General features: G+C 40.5%; 1 protein-coding gene across 1 annotated transcript; it reads right to left on the bottom strand.

Moving 5' to 3' along the window:
* Positions 1-841: 841 nt before the first annotated feature.
* Positions 842-23,970, bottom strand: LOC138645419 (NXPE family member 4-like). The gene is made up of 7 exons (XM_069734728.1): positions 23,821-23,970; positions 6,487-6,570; positions 6,242-6,346; positions 4,195-4,901; positions 2,958-3,019; positions 2,519-2,737; positions 842-2,374 (listed from the first exon to the last, which is right to left on the bottom strand). Exons 2-7 carry the CDS (start codon positions 6,526-6,528, stop codon positions 1,830-1,832), a joined length of 1,680 nt encoding a protein of 559 aa, XP_069590829.1. The 5' UTR covers positions 6,529-6,570; positions 23,821-23,970; the 3' UTR covers positions 842-1,829.
* Between the last annotated feature and the right edge of the window lie 1,484 nt (positions 23,971-25,454).

Here is a 25,454-nt window from a genome sequence, read left to right as displayed (position 1 = left end):
ATCAAGAAACACAGTCGATTGGGGGTCCATTTATTTCTTAAAAAATAAGTAATGTCCATCAAATTATGTTGGAAATGTTGAGGATCATAATAAAAACCTGAATGTAAAATATTGCAAATATAATAAAAAAAAATCATTAGTCTTGCGCAAAATGAAGGGTTGATAAGAGTACCCATAGCGGTACCACAAGTTTGCAAAGTGAAACACTCACAAACTTTTAATACTTTTGGGAAATCAAAGTTTAATGTTTTCACAATATGAAGTTAAAACCATTACTGAACAGAGAGATTTCAGGAATATGGAGCAGATGGAATGTATGATAAAAGATTGTAATGTTAGGTATAGTACTGCAAATGTAGACTATGTAATATGTAAGGGAATTCCTTACTCCCATAATAAAGGTTTATCAAAAATTAATTTGAGTTGGACATATAGTTTTCATGCAAACTGTATGGCCACTTTTATTGAAGTTTGTCCCATTTTAATTAGAAAGTAAACATATCATTGTATATAAGAAAAGCATGGGTCCCTATATAAAATATCTGAAATTAAACTGTTATTAAAGATATAGAAAAATTACAGGTTCCATGTCACAATGGGGTAATGGGGGTGCCCATTGTGGTACCACAAATCTATCTATAAAGATATTTAAAAGACTTCAAATTTATCTACCAGATTTCAGGAATACTGAGCAAGGAAATAGTACAAAAAATCTACATGCTACATATACTCCTCAACACTGAATTTGCAACACCAAGAAGAAAAGTCATAGAATTATGGAAATCACAGGATGGATAGATCTCTTAATGATATGCAAATGATGAAAAGAATGAAAACAAAATTTTCAAAGCATCTCTCTTTATTCAGCATTGATTATGAGCGTTGTGTGCAGAAGTACATGCACTTACAGGCCTTGGATACCATCAATGAGGCGATCTGAGGAATATTCTGCCATACTGAATGCATCAAGATCTGCTGCTGGCAGTTCGATTTGCAATTGCTGAACAATGATGTCCTAGATGCGCACGCCATGAAGAGGCCTTCACGAAGGAATGTCACACCGGTCCTACTAACGTCATTATGCTGTGGGGTAGTATATTTATAGATCTCATAAAAGCTCGCTGCCCTCTGAGCTGTAAGGGAAAATCTATATTTTTATATAGCGCTAACATATTCCGCAGCGCTTTACAGTTTACACATTATCATCACTGTCACCGATGGGGCTCACAATCTAGATTCCCTATCAGTATGTCTTTGGAATGTGGGAGGAAGCCGGAGTACCCGGAGGAAACCCACGCAAACATGGGGAGAACATACAAACTCCTTACAGATGTTGTCCTTGGTGGGGTTTGAACCCAGGACCCCAGTGCTGCAAGGCCGCAGTGCTAACCATTGTGCCACCGTGCTGCCCTATGCAATATCATTCCATGACAAGATGGAGATACACCACTCAATGCTATCATGTTTCGTAAATTTTACACTATTTTACATTAAAAATAAATATAAATTATTTATTTTCAATGTTTATATGAAATGTTGATGTTGGTTACTCCAGTAAAAGATGGCTTCAGATTAGCAGCATCAAGAAGAACTACAAGGAGCACCCGATCTGGCATTTGGAAAGGAAGTGACAAGTACCCTGAGCATATTTCTCGTCAATGGCATTAGCTCTTTGCCAGTCAAAATACAATAAATAACAATACTGCTCCCTAATGGGCAGGATACGAAAGAAATTTATGTCACAAATTAACCTTAATGGTGTCTGACACGTCACAAGGTCATCAAATCCAAATTATGCTGCAAAAAATGACCTAAAGAAGTGATGTTATTTATGATGCTTGAGTGAAGGACATGCTAACGATGTTCTCCAAAACTTCTTGTGGTGGATGGATGACATCACAAGCATAAGCTATGGTCATGTCCAAAACATCGACAAACCCAACATCTAACCCATGAAAAATGTCCCGGAGGAGCAAATACTGGACATATCCATGGAAATCACTGAACCGCTCCATGTCGATGTCCATGTCCCGGGCATTCTCCTCCTTGATGATCACTTTGGTCCTTGGGCTACGGATGAGGAGCCTCTCTACAGCCTTGCGGACATTGATGGCCGACCTGATGAAGACTCGTAACGGGAAAGGTCTGAAGTGTTGTCCTAAAGTGAGGACAATGATGGTGTTTTCTCCTCCACCGACCTGGTCGATCTGTCGGGCCATATACGCGTCCTCTTTGATGGAATAGAAGGTTTTGCTGACGAATGGAAAAGTATGTTTCTTCCACTGGATGTAGATGAACTTTTCCAGGTTTATTGCTAGAAGAGTCTTTTGCCAAGATTGCATCTCATCTTCTGTATGGTTAAAATAGTCCACAACTGGGAGCAAAAAAACCCCAAAAACATAAGAAAGAGTTAGATGAGAAACATACAAGGAGTATAAAAAGTCCAAAAAGACAGAAGGTAGCTCAAAACAACCAGAGATGGGTAGACAGACAGATACGAGACAGTAAGAATACTCACACTTAAGGTTCTCCGCGAAATGCCTTATATACTGTCGTACCGTGGAATCCCCCATAAGGAACAACCTTTTCCCCTTTAGGAACGCTTTCAGTTTGTCATTTTTGGTGAATTTTGTCATGCGGCAGTCTAGGGGATTCCACACATTGTAATGGAAATATCCACTTGGGATCTGATGATAGGAGCCCAGGCCACACTTCTTTGTCGGCTCCATTTTTTTTCCTAAAAAAAAGCAAAAAGCAAAAAAATGTAGTTATGCCCCCACGTACAACTGACTACAGTATATTCCCAGTTAGGGATATTGACATAAGGGCGAAACGATAGTCTTAAAATGGGAAGGTGGAGCCCTTTAAGGAGGAAACTACTGGGTGACTCTACATAACGCGAGCTACGTTGCACCCCTGAGGTCTAGCAGCGGTCGGTTCCTTTAAGAAGTACTTACGGCCACAGTTTTTTACAGTGACGGGCTTCAAATCCTTAGAAATTTCCAAGCCAATGTTTGACCTAAAAGCAGAAAGAACCCAGTCAGTATCAAACAGGTAAGAAATATCCTCTATATAGACACTTTTTCATTTTTGCATTTTTGCTTTTTCATCCCCTTCTTCCCTTTTGTCATTTTTCCTCCCCCATTTGAGGACTTGTTTTTTTTGTGAGACGAGTCGCCACCATTCACTTTATTCTATAAAGTTCTGAGAAACGGGGAAAAAAAATCCAGATTTGGTGGAATGGTGAAAAGCCAACTCCGCCATTGATTATTTTGGGTTTTATTTTTACGGTCAGGGTGCATAAAAAAATGACCCGGGAACATGAGTCTCCAGGTAGGTACGATTACGGCAATGATATAATTTATAACAATTTATATTTTTATATTTTAGTGGTAAAAAAAAATCTGAAGTTTGCAAAAATAAAAATGTTATTTGTGTCCCCAGTTTTTGAAACCCGTTATTCTTTTATTTTTCAGTGGATGGAGCTTCTTTCTTTTAGCGAATTGCTGTTTTTCTTACCACCATTTTGGGGTACATATGACTCTCTAATTGTTTTTGTTGCATTTTTGACCGGAAACGCGACGTCTATACTTATGTCGGAAGCGGATTCACCATACATGGGCTAAGCGTCGGAGAGTTTACTCCCTTGTCTCCCTATGGGTTCACAAACATATTTTTCTATACAAACATTATTCGTTATCTACCAAGGACATTTCATCCCCCGTGCCCTGCTACAATCAGCAATATCAGCAGCATGAAGAATGGTGAATAACAACTTGTTTACCTGACCTTTAGTAACACTTACACAAAATGGAGACAAGCAAGATAAAAATGGATCCTGCTACAACACTGTCATAGATTGACAGTGGCATCTAAACGGTTGCACAGCAGCGACCGGAGCTTCCTGATACAGGTAGCAGCCAGCGGCTGCCGGGAATTTAGTGGGTTCCGCTCCTGAGCATTCTAGCCCTCTAGAACCAGGGCCCAGGTGCAGCTGCTTCCTCTCCACCCCTTATACCTTACACCGGTCTACCGAATATGACATGATGAATCTTAGGCGAAACTCCAGATGAGTTTTTTCTAGAGTTCCCCTTTAATTTTCTCCAAAAAATACCATTTTGGTACTCTTTCAGAAGAGGGGTCTGTACATTTTTTTTTGGAATCTATTGCCTTTTCATAAAAAATCTGAGTCACCTGTTAATAAGTTGCTGCTCCACTTCGGTCAGGTAGGAGTGGTCCCGATTGACGGAATTCATGTGGGTCAAGGCCTCGCACGGGTAATGCCTCGGCTTGATGCAGTAGAAGGCCTCTCGATCTCTCTTGTCCACGTAGCGGCAGAGTTCCTCATCCGTGTCCAACTCAAAGCCACATTCGGTGTTCACATACTCCGTGGCACTTGTGAAATTTCCTGTGTACTTGATATTGGCAAACCCCTCATTCCTCCCCCGCCATAAGGCTGAGATAGCCTCGCTGGGGTGCATCAGTAATATAGATACGCGTACGGACCCCTCCCAGAATAGGGTGAATGTCACCAGGTAGGTCCCGTCCTTCTTGTCCATGATGCTCCCGCTGGCGCTACTGTTTGTGGCCGGTGAGTATATTCTCGCCCTCAGGTAGTCTCCTCCGTAGGATTTCCTAGTTCCGGTAGAGTCGTAGGCAGTCACTTTAATCTGGAGCTGATCCCCAGCACAATACTCAGTTTTGGGGTTGATGATGACGGCCGTACTCTCTTCCGCGCTGGTCGCCTCTTCTATATCATCGATTATCGCCTGAGGCATTTGCTTGTCGATCTTGTTGAACAGCTCCTCGATTTCGTCATCCGCCTCCGTCAGGTCCGGCCACTCGGGGGCAGTGTTGTGCGATTCACAGTTACACAACTGGAGCAAGTTAATCTTGGGGATCTGAAATGGGAATGCAAGAATTAACCATCTTACCCCTTAAAGGGGGTCCTGTCACCCGGTCAATTACTTCCAGTCTTTGCTCTTCTTTTATTCCCGCTACGACCCTGACTTTTTTTTTCTTTAAAATCGGCCATACGGGTCACGAGATACGACTCTTTTTATCGACTGCTAATTTTTATGGTCTTTACAGAGGGGCGTGGCTCACATGGTTCCCTGGGGGGCGTGTCTCTGCATAATTCTCCTGTGGGCCACGCCCCTTGGTAAAGAACATAAAATGTATAACTAAGTGAAAAGGTCCGTATCTCTGGAATCGTATGGCGGATTTTAAAAAATTAAAAAACGGAATGTTCAGGGGAACAGGAGGAATAAAATTAGAACAAAAACTGCCTAATTTAGACCTTATTGCAGATATTTTTACAATCCTTTTAAAGTTTCATTTTGAGGCATATTTATATAGACTATGCCTTCTTCAAGTTAATTTTGCTAGAGATTCGCTACAGTATTTTTATACGCAGAAAAGTAGAGTTACATTTTTTTTTAAAGGGAGCCCGTCAGCAGGACCATTCCTTTAAATTAATTTAATCTTTAAGAATCCTTAATCACACCAATATAAGGGGTTAAATCATGACCACTAAACTGTTGGATATTGAAGAGCCAATCAGGAGGCAGGAAAATAGATTGTCTAACCCCCTTTCCTTTAATTAAGCCTTTCAGCCACTCAGTGAAGCCGAGAAGGGTCCCATGACTATAATGCTCTGAAACATGCTCTTATCTTTGAGACAGGGCATTACTTCCTCCAGTCCTATGAGGACTTTAAAGTGATAATCCACCTTTCTCTAATATTTGGCTTTTGACTTAGATAGGTTCAATATTCTATGTTTATTATAGGTCCTACTGTACATCTCTTATTTAGAGCTCCTTATATTAGAATATTGTTTTACCTTTAGTCACCACTAGAGGGAGCATAGTGAATGCGGCTGCTCAATATTGAGTTCAATCAATAAACATGGGGCAGTAGCTCCCTCTTGTGGTGGATGTAGATATCACAATTTACATGTCATTCTCGTTATATGAAGGAAATTTGAGCTCCGTATTAAAGAAAAAAATGGATCTCTGATCCTTTTAAAAATGTATTAATCAGCACAGAATTTTGAAACTAATAATTGGATATTCCCTTTAAGGGTGATTTGGTTGATGGAGCAAAAATTCCCCAACCTAAATTGATTTTTCAATGGTGAGCTATTGTTATTTGGTCAGATCTTCCCATGTGAGGCCTTCACATTCAATTATAATCCATAGTACATAAATTAGGAATAGTTTGTATTGTGTTCTGGAGGTACCTGCACTTTTTTCTGGTGAAAGAGAAGAAAAAAAACAAACGTTACGATCGCCACCATCAGCACTGATTTCGAGGAAATCTTCATTTTCCACCGTCCTGAAATATCCTGGAAAATAAAAGGTTGACCCTCTGAGAGAGGAACAAGTATCTGACTGAGGCCCATAGGTCTCTTATCCGCCCATAGGTCTCTTATCCACCCGATTTCCACACAATGTCAAATTGAGAAGTGGCCATTATCGTTATTACCTGCTCGATCTTTTGGGGCTTCACATAAGAAGGGATCATCATTAGTCCACGGCAGCTGCGGTCACTGACAATAGAGATGGACTTCTACAAAGAAGAAAGAAAAGTTAATAACTTACAACTACAAAATCTTCTTTGACAACTTTTTATGTTCCATTGTGTGTTTTGCTACATCTCTGCTGTTCTGACACATTGTGAGAACCGGCCCTTTAATTATCATAAAGTGGCACCGGCCCTTTAATCCCTTCTTGCCGCAGCCAAATATTAAACTGAACTTGAATTGTATTTTTTATTATATTATAATGATTAAAACAAAAATCTGAACTTTTTTTGTGTTTCCATTGTCTGTGATTAATAAAACAATTTTTTAACTTTCAGGAGATGTGTAAGGAGTCATTCTTTATATTTTTTGTTTTCATTGGCATCATTTTGGGGTAGATACAGTGTTTTGACTGTTTTGATTGTATCTTTTGGGAGAATTTCAAAGACCTAAAAACAACAATTCTGATATTTGTTTGTCTACTGTTTTTTTTGTTGTTGTTGCTTTTTTTTTTTTTAGCTTACTTTGAATTAATTCTATGCTTTGAGTCCTTAAGATACCAAATATTTATGTATATTTTATTTAAATGGGGCATATTGAATTGTTTAAATGTTTTAGTTTTTTTTAATATTTTGTAATATTTGTAAATACTTTTACTTTTTTTATGTCCTTTTTTATCTCCCTAATTTAACGTGAACCTTTCAGTAATTTTTTCCTTCTTTTCCTGACTTTATTCTCGCTTTTCTTACCCATGGCTTTTTTAAACATCGTCAATGTATCTTTTTATCTTTTCTGCAATTTCTACCGTTCACAGCGCTCTACACCAGACGTCACATTGCTGTATGTTTATGCAGTGATTTCACCCTTCACATTTCGCCCTCTATATCTTCGCTTTTCATTCTTACCGCTCATCCCTATATTTGTCCTTCCTGTGTCCCCACATACAAGCTGGCGCTCTGGCATAAGTCACGTGGGATGCCGTGCCGCACCTTCTTGACTTTATTCTGGAAGGCACGGCAGGAACACAGGACTAGTAAGTATGGCAGTAACACAGGACTGGAATGCATGGCAGGAACACAGGACTGGAAGGCACGGCTGGAACACAGGACTAGTAGGTATGGCAGGAACACAGGACTGAAAGGCATGGCTGGAACACAGGACTAGTAGGTATGGCAGGAACACAGGACTGAAAGGCACGGCTGGAACAGGACTAGTAGGTATGGCAGGAACACAGGACTGGAAGGCACGGCTGGAACAGGACTAGTAGGTATGGCAGGAACACAGGACTGGAAGGCACGGCTGGAACAGGACTAGTAGGTATGGCAGGAACACAGGACTGGAAGGCACGGCTGGAACAGGACTAGTAGGTATGGCAGGAACACAGGACTGGAAGGCACGGCTGGAACAGGACTAGTAGGTATGGCAGGAACACAGGACTGGAAGGCACAGCAGGAACACAAGACTAGTAGGTATGGCAGGAGCACAGGACTGGAAGGCACGGCAGGAACACAGGACTAGTAGGTATGGCAAGAACACAGGACTGGCAGGGGTAGGCAGGAACACAGGACTGACAGGGATGATAAACAGAGACAATCAGAGTCACCGCAAAGGATGCATGGAACAGAGCCTAGGAACCTAAGGAGATGCTGGCAAAAAGCCAGCAAACGCAATAGACGCAAAGGCGTCTGAGCAGGGCAGGCGCTGGGAAGAAGTACCCGACGGGCGCCGCCATATTGGAGGCGGAGCCGCCGGGTCACGACCTCCCAGAAGCCCCAGCGACGAAAGGAGCGCATCTGCGTATGCACGGACTACAGAATGGACGAGCGCCAGAGAAGCTGGAAGACGGAGAGCAGGAAGGAGCATCGGGAGCACGCCAGCCGGACAGGTAACTATGAGGTAATGGCGTGACAGAATGGAGGAGATTTTTTAAAAGAAATAAATTCTTTTTTTTTTCAAGCTCTTAGAAGCTTTATCCATTAATAAGTTATACAAATTGTCTCTTCAGAGAGGAAGAGGACTAGAACTCTAGCGCCACCTATTGGATCCAGCCATCCTAAAAGTTAATATCAACTTTTTAACAAGCCTTGCGATATGACTTAGGATAAAAGCCAAATCAACATCTCAATTTGCAGACACAGTGTTTCGTGGTGATGCCCCTCATCAGTGCAAAGAGGAAGAGGATTAGAACTCTAGCGCCACCTAGTGGAAGCAGCGATCCTAAAAGTCAATATTAAGTTTTAACGAGCCTTGCAATATGATTGAGGATAAAAGCCAAACCAAAATCTCAATTTGCAGACACGGTGTTTCGTAGTGATGCCCCTCATCAGTGCAAAGTATGACATCTGATTTGGCTAGAGAACTGGCATGTAAGGGATAACGTTTCTCCTTGTGGAGACTGAGAAGCAAGCCTGGCATGTCAAAGTGAGGAGACTTATAAGCCATGCATGCTCCTCTGGGAAATTAAATATGCAAATTGTCTCTTCAGAGAGGAAGAAGACTAGAACTCCAGCTCCATGTTTGGAGACAAGTTACCCCTTAGACCCCATTCTTAGCCGCCTCTCACCTAGTCAAATTAGATCTCACACTTTGCACTGATGAGGGGCAACACCCCGAGACACCGTGTCTGCAAGTCGAGATTCTGGTTTGGCTTTTATCCTACGTCATATTGTAAGGCTCGTTAAAGACTCAGTATTGACTTTCAGGTTCGCTGCTTCCAATAGGTTCTAACCCTCGTCCTCTCTGAAGAGACAATTTGCATACCTAATTTCCCAGAGGAGCATGCATTGCTTATAAGTCTCCTCACTATGACAAAATGAAATGTTACCCCATTAATGAAGGTGAGGCAAACAGTTTCAGGTCCAGAATAAATGCAGGGGGGAGGGTTAAAAAAAAAAAACAGCAGGGAAGGCAAATAACAGTTTTGCCTCCTTAGACTTCTTTTACTTTGGTCCCAACAGTGGAACGCGGCTTATCGAATAAAGTGTGAAAAGAAGAAGAATGGAGCCAGTGATCCGTTTCATGTCCATACAATAGCGCTCAGTACAATGCAGCAGAGGTGAAGCGGATCACTGGGCAGTAATCGATGTCACGCCACCTTATCGAGTACGGCAGGGTCCGCAGCGTCCCCTAAGGCTGCGTATCAGCCGGTGGCAAAGATGGCTCCACAATCACTGCAACTATGGAAACTTTGCCACAATTTTAGCGGAACATATGTCATTTTAGGCTAAAAAGTTGCAAAAATGGTTAAAGAAATCTAAATAAAAAGTTCCAATCGATCATTTACGGCTTTTTACCAGTTATCTTTTTTTTTTTGCCTTGGGATATTCGTTGACGTTTTTTGCTCCAATTTGTTCAAAATGTAACCAATTTTGTAAGAAATTTTGCGCAAAATCATCAATGCTGAGCTAAAATGTCCCCAAAATTGACAACTGAAAATATCAGACGGATATAAAAATCATTCCTATAATAAGGGGAAGCTGGAGAACATTTACAAAAAAAAAATAAAAAAATGTGCAACTTTTTAAAAAGTTTGGAAAACCCACAATAAAAAGCAAAAAAAAAAAAGACAAACACATAAAAGTGACTATAAAAAAGAAACAAATTAAAAGAAGGATAAGGTGCAAAGAGCATTTTTAATTTGGGGCAAAATTCATGCGTTCGCAAAAAGCATCAACCGATATCGTAAGACAAAAAAGAAAAGTGATTTATGAAAAAAAAAAATGCAAAAGATGAATCCGGGTCCAATGTATCTGCAGCTTCACGTCATTGTGCGCGGACACCCAACGGCCACGCAGACACTTTACTAACTGATATTGGAAGGAAACTTCTAAACCATAAAAAATGGTGAAAGCACGCTATAAAACCCAGAATTCCCTTTAGCAGGATAGTATGTATGCAACGCTGGGGGCATTTTAATTTTAATGCAAATATTTGGGGCTAAAAAAAACTTTTTTGCAATTCAGTTTCATTAAAAAAATGTTGCAACTTTTGGCTTTTTCAACTTTAATATGATCATAACTCAGCTGAGAGAACAAGACAGATAAAAGTGTTAAAAAAAAACCCTCTCCCGTTGGACCAACAGAAGGAGCTCACTGATGGATTCTCAGTTAACTCATTCTGCAGCCAGTAATAGACAATGCAACATAGCGGCTGTAGAAGACAAAATTTTAATGAAACATTTGATTTTTTTTTATTCCAAAATACATGCATTAAGAAAAAAATAGGAGCAATGGCGGATGAGTGTTGTATGTTATTGCTGCTACATTTCACTCCTATTGATATCTGACCCTTTATTGTTGCACTTTCTTCTTTGTACTTACATGATACTGTTTTATCATTAGTTGGATTATTTTCTCCTTATCTCATATCTCTTGTCTTAATATATTAATTAGTAACTTATTTTTTTGCACTTTCTAAGGGCACGGCGAGAACAAGATAAATCAGAGCGAGCTCGGAACTCTACTCTCGGATCTCGGATCTCGGATCTCGGTCTTATATATGCGGCCGTCTGACTGCGCTGTTTGTATGCTACATACTAGCAATATTATTTAGAAAAATTGTGTTTTTAGCTATTAATTCTGTGCAACGGAGCAATAAAATGTTTATATATATATATATATATATATATATGTTTTTTTTAAATATTTTTTAAATATTTTTTAATTTTTTTTATTTTTTTATTTTTTTGCACAATTTTATGCATGGCGCTTGATTTTTTATTTTAATATTATTTTTTTTAAAGGTGGTACATAATTAATTTTTGCCTTAGCCTAATCGAGGCATAATATTGGCTTTGGCTCTTGCAAGAGTTGATCTGATATTTTATATAACGATTATGGATGTTTTATTGTTCACGTTGTTGAGTAGATTGTATGGTGTCATTGTAAAAAAACAAACAAAAACAAACAGGCCCTCGTACAGCTACGCCAATGGAAGAAGTTATGGCAGAAGGGGTTAAAAGAGAAAAAAAAAAAGCGGAAAAAAAGAAATGTCCACGGCAGGAAGGGGTTAATGGTGAATAATCGGCTGTAAAAACGATCTGTAAAGGTGAAAGATCAGTTCCGACCAATGGGAAATCATGGAATGTTCGTCACGTGGTTTTATTAGTGGAATGCGAGTCGTAAATCGTGACGTCCATTTTTCGAACCTCATTCCAGGCAGGAGTAAGGTGACTTTTTTTTTTTTTTTGCTTTCCTGGTGAAAGTTCTCAGCAAAATGTTTTCTGATTGCCGAGTGAAGCCGGAGGAATAATGGGCTCTCGCTGCCACAATCATTCTCATCGCAAAAGTTTTAGAGAAAAAAATAAGGCGCATCTTGAAAGAATGGTACCGAATGGATCAATCAAAGGACAAGATGGCGTCCAAATCTGGATTAAAGAGTGTTATATAGAGGAAACAAAAATTGTGCACAATTAAGATTCATACACATGATTTTAATTTCACGCTGCCAAAAATTAGAATTAAAGGGGATCTGTCATCAGGTCAAAAGTGTTCAGTGTTTGCTCTCATTTTATTCCCGTTGCTCTCCTGGTTATTTTGCTCTTTGATTTTTTTAGAATATTCCATACGGTTCCGGAGATATGGGACTTTTTCTGGTCCTTTCAAGGGGGCGTGGCTCATGGCATTTTTTCTCAGGGGGCGTGTCTTTAGACTCCTCTGAATAATTATCCTGAGAGACACGCCCACTTTATAAAAGACCATGAAAATCGGCACTAAGTAAAGAATCTCGTATCTCTGGAACAGAGGGAACAATAAAAAAAAGCAAAGTAAATATAATGTACAACAAGGAATTTATTATATTTGATATTGCCACGTCTGTATCCGGCCAAAGTTATAAAATATCCTATTATTTTTCCTGTATGGAGCAGATGATAACCAGTGTGACAAGTTATTCTACTTAACCTGTAATATTTTTGCTTAAATCCCCTTTAAGGCTGTTTTCACCAAGCGGTGCTGGGTCCTGCACAACGCCGGCCACTAACAACCATATAATAGGAAGCCGCGGACAAAGGTTGTGCACAAAACATGCCAGATTCTGCTCTCTGCCCTCTGCTTTCCGCTCTCTGCTCTCTGCCCTCTGCTCTCTCTGCTTTCCTCTTTCTGCATTCTGTTGATGTGTGTAATATATACTGATGTGTGTAATATATACTGATGAGTGTGCAATATATACTGATGTGTGTAATATATACTGATGTGTGTGTGTAATATATACTGATGTGTGCAATATATACTTATGTGTGTGTAATATATACTGATGTGTTATATATACTGATGTGTGTGTGTAATATATACTGATGTGTGTAATATATACTGATGAGTGTGCAATATATACTGATGTGTGTAATATATACTGATGTGTGTGTGTAATATATACTGATGTGTGCAATATATACTTATGTGTGTGTAATATATACTGATGTGTTATATATACTGATGTGTGTGTGTAATATATACTGATGTGTGTAATATATACTGATGAGTGTGCAATATATACTGATGTGTGTAATATATACTGATGTGTGTGTGTAATATATACTGATGTGTGCAATATATACTTATGTGTGTGTAATATATACTGATGTGTTATATATACTGATGTGTGTGTGTAATATATACTGATGTGTGTAATATATACTGATGAGTGTGTAATATATACTGATGTGTGTTATATATACTGATGTGTGTGTGCAATATATACTGATGTGTGTAATATATACTGATGTGTGTAATATATACTGATGTGTGTAATATATACTGATGAGTGTGTAATATATACTGATGTGTGTAATATACACTGATGTGTGTGTAATATATACTGATGTGTGTGTAATATATACTGATGTGTGTGCAATATATACTGATGTGTGTAATATATACTGATGTGTGTGTGTAATATATACTGATGTGTGCAATATATACTTATGTGTGTGTAATATATACTGATGTGTGTAATATACACTGATGTGTGTGTAATATATACTGATGTGTGTGTAATATATACTGATGTGTGTAATATATACTGATGAGTGTGTAATATATACTGATGTGTGTAATATACACTGATGTGTGTGTAATATATACTGATAAGTGTGTAATATATACTGATGAGTGTGTAATATATACTGATGTGTGTAATATATACTGATGTGTGTAATATATACTGATGAGTGTGTAATATATACTGATGTGTGTAATATACACTGATGTGTGTGTAATATATACTGATGTGTGTGTAATATATACTGATGTGTGTGCAATATATACTGATGTGTGTAATATATACTGATGTGTGTGTGTAATATATACTGATGTGTGCAATATATACTTATGTGTGTGTAATATATACTGATGTGATATATATACTGATGTGTGTGTGTAATATATACTGATGTGTGTAATATATACTGATGTGTGTAATATACACTGATGTGTGTGTAATATATACTGATGTGTGTAATATATACTGATGTGTGTGTAATATATACTGATGTGTGTGTAATATATACTGATGCGTGTGTAATATATACTGATGTGTGTAATATATACTGATGTGTGTGTAATATATACTGATGTGTGTGTAATATATACTGATGTGTGCAATATATACTGATGTGTGTGTAATATATACTGATGTGTGTGTAATATATACTGATGTGTGTAATATACACTGATGTGTGTGTAATATACTGATGTGTGTAATATATACTGATGTGTGTGTAATATATACTGATGTGTGTGTAATATATACTGATGTGTGTGTAATATATACTGATGTGTGCAATATATACTGATGTGTGTAATATACACTGATGTGTGTGTGTAATATATACTGATGTGTGTAATATATACTGATGTGTGTGTAATATATACTGATGTGTGTGTAATATATACTGATGTGTGTAATATATACTGATGTGTTATATACACTGATGTGTGTGTAATATATACTGATGTGTGTGTAATATATACTGATGTGTGTGTAATATATACTGATGTGTGTAATATACACTGATGTGTGTGTAATATATACTGATGTGTGTGTAATATATACTGATGTGTGTGTAATATATACTGATGTGTGTAATATACACTGATGTGTGTGTAATATATACTGATGTGTGTGTAATATATACTGATGTGTGTGTAATATATACTGATGTGTGTGTAATATACACTGATGTGTGTGTAATATATACTGATGTGTGTGTAATATATACTGATGTGTGTAATATATACTGATGAGTGTGTAATATATACTGATGTGTGCAATATACCGAACATTCAGTGTCTCCCTCCCCCACACCACCTCCTCACTTCGCCCCTTGTCAGTCGGTGTTCCTCAAGGCTCTGTTCTAGGACCCCTACTCTTCTCCATCTACACTTTCGGCCTGGGACAGCTCATAGAATCCCACGGTATGCAGTACCATCTCTACGCTGACGACACGCAGATCTACCTCTCCGGACCTGACCTCTCCTCCTTGCTTACCAAAATCCCGCACTGTCTGTCTGCCATTTCAGCCTTCTTTTCTGCTCGCTTTCTACAACTGAACATGGACAAAACAGAATTCATCATCTTTCCCCCATCTCACTCTACCCCTCCACCAGACCTATCCATCAATGTCAATGGCTGCTCACTTTCCCCAGTCCCACACGCCCGGTGCCTCGGGGTGATCCTCGACTCTGCCCTCTCTTTCAAGCCACATATCCAAGCCCTTGCCTCCTCCTGTCGTCTCAAACTCAAAAATATTTCCCGGATCCGTGCTTTCCTTGACCGCAACACTGCAAAAACGCTAGTGCATGCCCTTATCATCTCCCGCCTCGACTACTGCAACCTCCTACTCTCTGGACTCCCCTCTAGCACTCTGGCACCACTCCAATCCATCCTACACTCTGCTGCCCGACTAATCCACCTGTCCCCCCGCTATTCCCCAGCCTCTCCCCTGTGTCAAGCCCTTCACTGGCTTCCTATCGCCCAGAGACTCCAGTTCAAAACCCTCACACTGACATACAAAGCCATCCACAACCTGTCTCCTCCATACATCTGTGACATGGTCTCCCGGTACCTACCTACACGCGACCTCCGATCCTCCCAAGACCTCCTTCTCTACTCCCCTCTCATCTCTTCTTCCCATAACCGCATCCAAGACTTCTCCCGTGCTTCCCCCATACTCTGGAACTCTCTACCCCAACACATCAGACCTGCGCCTACCATAGAAACCTTCAAAAAGAACCTGAAGACTCATCTCTTCCGACAAGCCTACAGCCTGCAGTGATCCTCAACCTACTGAACAGCCGTACAGCCAGCTCTTCCCTCTCCTAGTGTATCCTCACCCACCCCCTGCAGACTGTGAGCCCTCGCGGGCAGGGTCCTCCCTCCTTATGTACTCGTGTGCCTTGTTATCTGCTCATGTTTAATGTATTTGTCTATATTTGCCCCGTATTCACATGTAAAGCGCCATGGAATAAATGGCGCTATAAAAATGTATAATAATAATAAATAATAATAATAATAGTATATACTGATGTGCGTGTAATATATACTGATGTGTGTGTGTAATATATACTGATGTGTGTAATATATACTGATGAGTGTGTAATATATACTGATGAGTGTGTAATATATACTGATGTGTGCAATATATACTGATGTGCGTGTAATATATACTGATGAGTGTGTAATATATACTGATGTGTGTAATATATACTGATGTGTGTAATATATACTGATGAGTGTGTAATATATACTGATGTGTGTAATATATACTGATGAGTGTGTAATATATACTGATGAGTGTGTAATATATACTGATGTGTGCAATATATACTGATGTGCGTGTAATATATACTGATGAGTGTGTAATATATACTGATGTGTGTAATATATACTGATGAGTGTGTAATATATACTGATGAGTGTGTAATATATACTGATGTGTGTAATATATACTGATGTGTGTGTAATATATACTGATGTGTGTGTAATATATACTGATGTGTGTAATATATACTGATGTGTGTGTAATATATACTGATGTGTGTGTAATATATACTGATGTGTGTAATATACACTGATGTGTGTGTAATATATACTTATGTGTGTGTAATATATACTGATGTGTTATATATACTGATGTGTGTGTAATATATACTGATGTGTGCAATATATACTGATGTGCGTGTAATATATACTGATGTGTGCAATATATACTTATGTGTGTGTAATATATACTGATGTGTGTGTAATATATACTGATGTGTGTGTGTAATATATACTGATGTGTGTATAATATATACTGATGTAATATATACTGATATGTGTAATATATACTAATGTATGTGTAATATATACTGATGTGTGTAATATATACTGATGTGTGTAATATATACTGATGGGTGTAATATATACTGATGCTGCTCATTCATTGGGTGACTGAATAATTCATACTGGAACAAAATCATTGTTCTCGGCAGCACATTGTCTGGAGTAAAGAGAACATGAGCTGCCGATAACAGGATGTGAATATGATGTGTATGGTGACAGAATGACTCTGCCTCCCATCACTCTTGCCCCCATCGTTCAGCCCACCATCATTTTGCTCCCCCATGATTCTTCCCCCATTGTTCTGTTCCCCATTGTTCTGCCCCCCATCATTCTGACCTCCATCATTCTGCCCCCCATCATTCTTCCCCCCATCATTCTTCCCCCATTGTTCTGTCCCCTATCATTATGTCCCCCATCATTCTGCACCCCATCATTCTGACCCCCATCGTTCTGACACCCATCATTCTGACCCCTATAATTCTTCTTCCATCGTACTGCACACCATCGTTCTGCACCCCATTGTTCAAGTCCCCATTGTTCTGCCCCATCACTCTGACCCCCATCATTCTGCGTCCATTGTACTGCCCCCATAATTCTGCATCCCATCGTTCTGCCCCCATTGTTCTGCTCCCCATCATTCTGCATCCTATCATTCTGCCCCATCATTCTTCCCCCATTGTTCTGTCCCTCATTGTTCTGCCCCCCATTGTTCTGCCCACCATCGTTTTGCCCCATCATTCTGGCCCCATCGTATTGCACCCCATCATTCTGCCTCCATCGTTCTGCCCCGTCGTTCTGCACCCCATTGTTCAGCCCCCCATTGTTCTGCCCCCATCATTCTGCCCCCCATCATTCTGCGTCCATTGTTCTGCCCCCCATCATTCTGCACCCCATCGTTCTGCCCCCATTGTTCTGCTCCCCATCATTCTGCATCCTATCATTCTGCCCCATCATTCTTCCCCCATTGTTCTGTCCCTCATTGTTCTGCCCCCCATTGTTCTGCCCACCATCGTTTTGCCCCATCATTCTGCCCCCATCGTATTGCGCCCCATCATTCTGCCTCCATCGTTCTGACCCCTATCATTCTGCCTCCATCCTTCTGCAACCCATCGTTCTTCCCCCCATCGTTCTGCCCCCATCATTCTGACCCCCATCATTCTGCCTCCATCGTTCTGCCCCCCATCATTCTGCATCCCATCATTCTGGCCCCCATCGTTCTGCCCCATCATGCTGCCCCCATCATTCTTCCCCCCTTTTTCTGCCCCCCATTGTTCTGCCCACCATCGTTTTGCTCCCATCATTCTGACCCCTTTCATTCTGACCCCCATCATTCTGCCTCCATCATTCTGACCCCCATCAATCTGATCCCCTTCATTCTGACCCCCATCATTCTGCCTCCATCATTCTGCCCCCCATCGTTCTGCCCCATTTTCATGCACCCCATCGTTCTACACCCCATTCTTCTGCCCCCCCTCGTTCTGCCGCTATCATTCTGACCCCCAACATTCTGCTGCTATCGTTCTGCCCCCCATCAATCTGCACCCCATATTCCTGCCCCCCATCATTCTGCCCCCCATCATTCTGCCCCCATCGCTCTTCATAAAAATGACTTGCCTATAACTGATTGACGCTGATTTTTTAACGCTGTGAAATCAGCTCCTGTAAATGCACCGTAAATGTTTCTGTGTGACGGTGTAACATGTTAGCATTCAGGTCTCCCCTTTTAGTCTTTGCTCGGGGGTCCCACTTTTAGGCTATGTGCACACGTTCAGGATTTGTTGCAGAAATTTCCTGAGAAAATCCTGAAATTTTCTGCAAGAAATCTGCATGTGTTTTTTGCGCGTTTTTACCACGTTTTGGTGCGTTTTTTTGCGGATTTTTCCAGACATTTCCCAATGCATTATATAGTGGGAAATCTGTGAAAAATCCGCAAAATTAATGAACATGCTGCGTTTTTTACCGCGATGCGTTTTTTCACGGAAAAAAAACGCATCATGTGCACAAAAATTGCGGAATTCATTAAAAATGATGGGATGCATAATGTATGCTTTTTTTTGCGGTTTTATAGCGTTTGTATCGGGAAAAAACGCAAAAAAACGCGAAAAATCAGCAACGTGTGCACACAGCCTTAGTCTTTGCTTGGAGGCCCCACTTTTAGTCTTTGCTTGTGGGCCCCACTTTTAATCTGTGCTTGGGGGCCCCACTTTTAGTCTTAGCTCACGGGCCCCATTTTAGTCTTTGCTCGTGGACCCCAACTTTAGTCTTTGCTTGGGGGCCCCAATTTTAGTCTTTGCTCAGGGGGGCCCACTTTCAGTCTTTGCTCGGGGCCCCACTTTCAGTCTTTGCTCGGGGGGCCCCACTTTTAGTCTTTGCTCGTTGGCACCACTTTTAGTCTTTGCTCGGGGGCCCGATTTTTTGTCTTTGCTCGTGGGGCCCACTTTTAGTCTTAGCTGGGGGGCCCCATTTTAGTCTTTGCTCGTGGACCCCAATTTTAGTCTTTGCTTGGGGCCCCAATTTTAGTCTTTGCTCGGGGGCCCCACTTTCAGTCTTTTCTCGGGGCCCCACTTTCACTCTTTGCTCGGGGGTCCCACTTTTAGTCTTTGTTTGGAGGCCCCACTTTCAGTCTTTGCTCATTGGCCCCACTTTTAGTCTTTGCTCATTGGCCCCACTTTTAGTCTTTGTTTTTGGGCCCCACCTTTAGTCTTTGCTCGTGGACCCCAATTTTAGCCTTTGCTTGGAGGCCCCACTTTCACTCATTGCTCGGGGGCCCCACTTTTAGTCTTTGCTCTGGGGCCCCACTGTTAGTCTTTGCTGGGGGGCCCCACTTTATTTCGTTGCTCAGGGGCCCCACTTTTAGTCTTTGCTCGGGGCTCCACTTTTAGTCTTTGCTGGGGGGCCCCACTGTTAGTCTTTGCTCAGGGGCCCCACTTTTAGTCTTTGCTGGGGGCCCCACTTTTAGTCTTTGCTTGGGGGCCCCACTTTTAGTCTTTGCTCGGGGGCCCCACTTTTAGTCTTTGTTTTTGGGCCCCACTTTTAGTCTTTGCTCATTGGCCCCACTTTTAGTCTTTGCTCATTGGCCCCACTTTTAGTCTTTGTTTTTGGGCCCCACCTTTAGTCTTTGCTCGTGGACCCCAATTTTAGCTTTTGCTTGGAGGCCCCACTTTCACTCATTGCTCGGGGGCCCCACTTTTAGTCTTTGCTCGGGGGCCCCACTTTTAGTCTTTGCTCGGGGGCCCCACTGTTAGTCTTTGCTGGGGGGCCCCACTTTATTTCTTTGCTCAGGGGCCCCACTTTTAGTCTTTGCTCGGGGCTCCATTTTTAGTCTTTGCTGGGGGGCCCCACTGTTAGTCTTTGCTCAGGGGCCCCACTTTTAGTCTTTGCTGGGGGCCCCACTTTTAGTCTTTGCTTGGGGGCCCCACTTTTAGTCTTTGCTCGGGGGCCCCACTTTTAGTCTTTGCTCGGGGGCCCCACTGTTAGTCTTTGCTCAGGGGCCCCACTTTTAGTCTTTGCTGGGGGCCCCACTTTTAGTCTTTGGTTGGGGGCCCCACTTTCAGTCTTTGCTCAGGGGCCCCACTTTTAGTCTTTGTTTGTGGGCCCCACTTTTAGTCTTTGCTTGGGGACCCCACTTTCAGTCTTTGCTCGGGGGCCCCACTTTCAGTCTTTGCTCGGGGCCCCACTTTCAGTCTTTGCTCGGGGGTCCCACTTTCAGTCTTTGCTCGGGGGTCCCACTTTCAGTCTTTGCTCGGGGGTCCAACTTTCAGTCTTTGCTCGGGGGGCCCCACTTTTAGTCTTTGCTCAGGGGCTCTACTTTTAGTCTTTGCTCGGGGGCCCCACTTTTAGTCTTTGCTCGGGGGCTCTACTTTTAGTCTTTGCTCCGGGGCTCTACTTTCAGTCTTTGCTCGGGGGGCCCCACTTTTAGTCTTTGCTCGTGGACCCCAATTTTAGTCTTTGCTTGGGGCCCCAATTTTAGTCTTTGCTCAGGGGAACCCACTTTTAGTCTTTCCTCGGGGCCCCACTATCACTCTTTGCTCGGGGTCCCACTTTTAGTCTTTGTTTGGAGGCCCCACTTTCAGTCTTTGTTCGGGGGGCCCCACTTTTAGTCTTTGCTCGGGGGGACCCACTTTCAGTCTTTGCTCGGGGGGCCCCACTTTTAGTCTTTGCTCGGGGGGACCCACTTTCAGTCTTTGCTCGGGGGCCCCACTTTTAGTCTTTGCTCATTGGCCCCACTTTTAGTCTTTGTTTTTGGGCCCCACCTTTAGTCTTTGCTCGTGGATTCCAATTTTAGCCTTTGCTTGGGGGCCCAAATTTTAGTCTTTGCTCGGGGGCCCCACTTTCAGTCTTTGCTCGGGGGCCCCACTTTCAGTCTTTGCTCGGGGGCCCCACTTTTAGTCTTTGCTCGGGGGCCCCACTTTCAGTCTTTGCTCGGGGGTCCCACTTTCAGTCTTTGCTCGGGGGCCCCACTTTCAGTCTTTGCTCGGGGGCCCCACTTTTAGTCTTTGCTCGGGGGCCCCACTTTCAGTCTTTGCTCGGGGGTCCCACTTTCAGTCTTTGCTCGGGGGCCCCACTTTCAGTCTTTGCTCGGGGGCCCATTTTTAGTCTTTGCTCGGGGGCCCCACATTTTGTAAAACCGTCTCTGCCTAAAGTGAACACTTCGTCGTGATTAACAAAGCAGCGAGGTAATAAACTTCACACCCAGGATTTACACGGACATTGTGTTCCGTGTGATCGTAAAACCTGCGCTTGTTCAGTAGGGCGTAATCTCGTCAACTATTTGTAGCGCCCAGCTCATAAAATGGGGGGGTGCTATAATTATTATCCCATATAACTGTTTGCATAGCTAAAGTGCGGTGCCAGCTGTTATTCCAACCCCCATCATCCTCGGCCAGTACTTGTTCCTGCACATCTACAACTATTCCAATACATTCCAGTAAAATATAAACACCCAAAAGTTACAATATCCTAATACAATAACAGAAATAAATACATTATATAAAAAGAAAATCACAGCTATAAAAACCAAAAATAAATGTAACTATGACCTGCTAACTAAAGGGGGAAGAAAACCCTGGACGCCGCAATGTATAGCAAAGCAACAGCCGGAGCTATAGGGCAACGATGAGAGTTTCCAGCAGAATCCTCTTTTTTTTTTTTAGGACTTTTTCCTTTCCCATATTTTTCTTTTTTTTCTCCCTGAGGCATTTTTTCAGCCTGACCTGGCAGTCTGTAGTTCTGACAGAAGGCATCAGGAACTTTCCTCTATTATTTTTTTCCACCGGGCATTTTTCACAACCTCTTTCAGAAAATACATAAACTTTTCATATGAACATTAAGTCTCTGAGCACACTGAGAATATTTTATAGGTTTTTTTTTTTAGCAGGAATTAAGCGTAAAACTTTCTAAATCCTCCTCAAAACTCATTGAAAACTTGGGAGTTTTTGCTGGAAAAAAAAATCCACCTGCCCTAAAGCGAACATTCAATAGAAAAGAATAGTACGAGCTTCACAAATATCCCTGATACATTTTTGTAGACTATTTTGCTTTACCGAGAAATATAAAAAAAAAAAAAAAAAGTCTTCTTGAGAACAAAACCTAAAGCTGCAGTTGGTCAAATTAAAATGTTCTATGTAATAATTCATAGAAACTAGACACAAATGGTTAATGTCTTCTCCAACCCTCCCCCCCCCACACAATACAAAATTCTACAACAGGTCCTGCGAGGAAAAAAAGGAGCGAACACAGTAATGAAACGATTGGAGACAAACATTAAAAAAATATAAATATTTTACTTCTTCAAGCTTTGATCTGAAGGGGTTAATGTATTAGTTACTAAGTAAACAAATAGATACACAGTAAACTAAATAGATACATAGAAAAGTAAATAGACACATAGTAAAGTAAACAAATAGATACATAGAAAAGTAAATAGACACATAGTAAAGTAAACAAATAGATACATAGTAAAGTAAACAAATAGATACATAGAAAAGTAAATAGATACATAGAAAAGTAAATAGATACATAGTAAAGTAAACAAATAGATACATAGTAAAGTAAACAAATAGATACACAGTAAACTAAATAGATACATAGAAAAGTAAATAGACACATAGTAAAGTAAACAAATAGATACATAGAAAAGTAAATAGACACATAGTAAAGTAAACAAATAGATACATAGTAAAGTAAACAAATAGATACATAGAAAAGTAAATAGACACATAGTAAAGTAAACAAATAGATACATAGAAAAGTAAATAGACACATAGTAAAGTAAACAAATAGATACATAGTAAAGTAAACAAATAGATACATAGAAAAGTAAATAGATACATAGAAAAGTAAATAGATACATAGTAAAGTAAACAAATAGATACATAGTAAAGTAAACAAATAGATACATAGAAAAGTAAATAGATACATAGAAAAGTAAATAGACACATAGTAAAGTAAACAAATAGATACATAGAAAAGTAAATAGATACATAAAAAAGTAAATAGATACATAGTAAAGTAAACAAATAGATACATAGTAAAGTAAACAAATAGATACATAGTAAAGTAAATAGATACATAGTAAAGTAAATAGATACATAGTAAAGTAAACAAATAGATACATAGTAAAGTAAACAAATAGATACATAGTAAATAGATACATAGAAAAGTAAATAGATACATAGAAAAGTAAATAGATACATAGTAAAGTAAACAAATAGATACATAGTAAAGTAAACAAATAGATACATAGTAAATAGATACATAGAAAAGTAAATAGATACATAGTAAAGTAAACAACTATATATAGTAAAGTAAACAAATAGACACATAGTAAAGTAAATAGATACATAGTAAACAGCTAGTGATTGTTCCGGCTTCCATGTATTATCTCTATTTAAACCAGCGTGGATATAAATGATAACTCCTGATCTCAAATAATAATAATAATATTGGTAATTCCTGGACTTTTCCAGGTTGCTCACCTTGTTTCGGCTCCTTAGCTCCCGGCTGGCATGTCCTCCTTCTTCCCAGCGCTGATCTCCGCTCTGATTTTTTTTACAAGGGTTGTACTTTGTCACTATTTCTGCCAGATCCGACCTGCTCAGACGGCAGGTGTCAGTGTGATTACGTGTTCTGCAGGGCGCAGGACTCCTCCATCATTGATGCTCCTTAATAGCCCCAGAATTAAGGAGAAGCACGCCCGAGGAGTCAGTGCGTAGTCACAGCGCCACTTCTATCACTTTCTGCCATTGTCACAATGACAGGGGCCATTCTCCGGAGAATGTTATGAAAGTGCTTGGGGTCAAAAATCCTAACGTGTCTAGATGTGACAAGGTAGCTCTACCACCGGAAAAATGCTTAAACTCCATTAAATAGACCTCCCCAACCCCCGATTCCTCCAAGAAAGACAACTGGTTTCCCGCCAGACAATGCGAAACTTTTACTTGTTCCCAAATATTAAAGTTTGATATACAATATCTAAATAAAATTATCATTCATTTGTCGATAGTATTAATGTTAAGGTTCCTGGTGGTCTAGGGGAGCAGAGAAAGGTGCTAAAGGTTAATTCATTTGGTGGTTTAGGGCAGAAAGAAAAAGTTCTGGTTTTTCTAGAGCAGTGAATGAGCTGAAAGTAAAATATTTTGTGACCTGGGGCAGAGTAGAACATTTTGGTGGTCTAGAATAGGGAAGAGGGCAATGACAAAGTTGCTTTGGGTCTAGGGCAAGGAAGAGATCAATGGTAAAGTCCTTGGTGGTCTAGAGAGGTGACTGAGCTAAGGGTAAAATACTTGGTGGTTTAGGGTAGATATGGGTTTCATTAAAAAAAAAAAAAGACCTGGTGGTCTGGGATAGGGAAAAGGTAAATTGCAAAGTTCTCTTATTTTTCAATTAGGGCAGGGAAGAGATTAATGGCAAATTCCTTGGTAGTCTATGGCGGTGATTGAGCTAAAGGTACAATACTTGGTGGCCAAGGGCAAGGATGGGTTTATTAATAGTAATAATAATAATAATTTAAAAAAAGACCTGGTGGTCTGGGATAGGGAAAAGGTCAAAGGCAAAGTTCTCTTCTTTTTCATTTAGGGCTGGGAAGAGATTAATGGCAAATTCCTTGGTAGTCTATGGCGGTGATTGAGCTAAAGGTACAATACTTGGTGGCCAAGGGCAGGGATGGGTTTATTAATAATAATAATAATAATAATAATAATAATAAAAAGACCTGGTGGTCTAGGATAGGGAAAAGGGCAATACAAAGTTTCTTTATGTTTAGGGCAGGGAAAAGCATTATAGTAAAGGCCTTGTTGGTGTAGGGCAGTGAATGTGCTAAAACTAAAATCCTTGGTGGTCTATGGCAGGAAACAGTTTAACAAAAACAGACAAACAAAAAGTCCTGGTGGTCAAGGGCAATGATAATGACAACAGTTCAATGATAATGTTCTATGATGTCTAGGGAATGGGTTAATGGTAAAGTCCCTGGTTGTCTAGGGCTAAAAATGCAGTCCCTGGTGGTCTAGGGCAGAAAAAATGCTAAAAATACAGTCCCTGGTGGTCTAGGGCAGGCAGTGAAGGGGTTAATGGTAAAATCCCTGGTATTCTTAAATGCAAAAGAGAAAATAGT

Source organism: Ranitomeya imitator, chromosome 7 (genome assembly GCF_032444005.1).
Source record: "Ranitomeya imitator isolate aRanImi1 chromosome 7, aRanImi1.pri, whole genome shotgun sequence".
Lineage (NCBI taxonomy): Eukaryota > Metazoa > Chordata > Amphibia > Anura > Dendrobatidae > Ranitomeya > Ranitomeya imitator.
The sequence above is the reverse complement of the archived record's forward strand: the minus strand, read 5'-3'. Positions and strand labels throughout refer to the sequence as shown.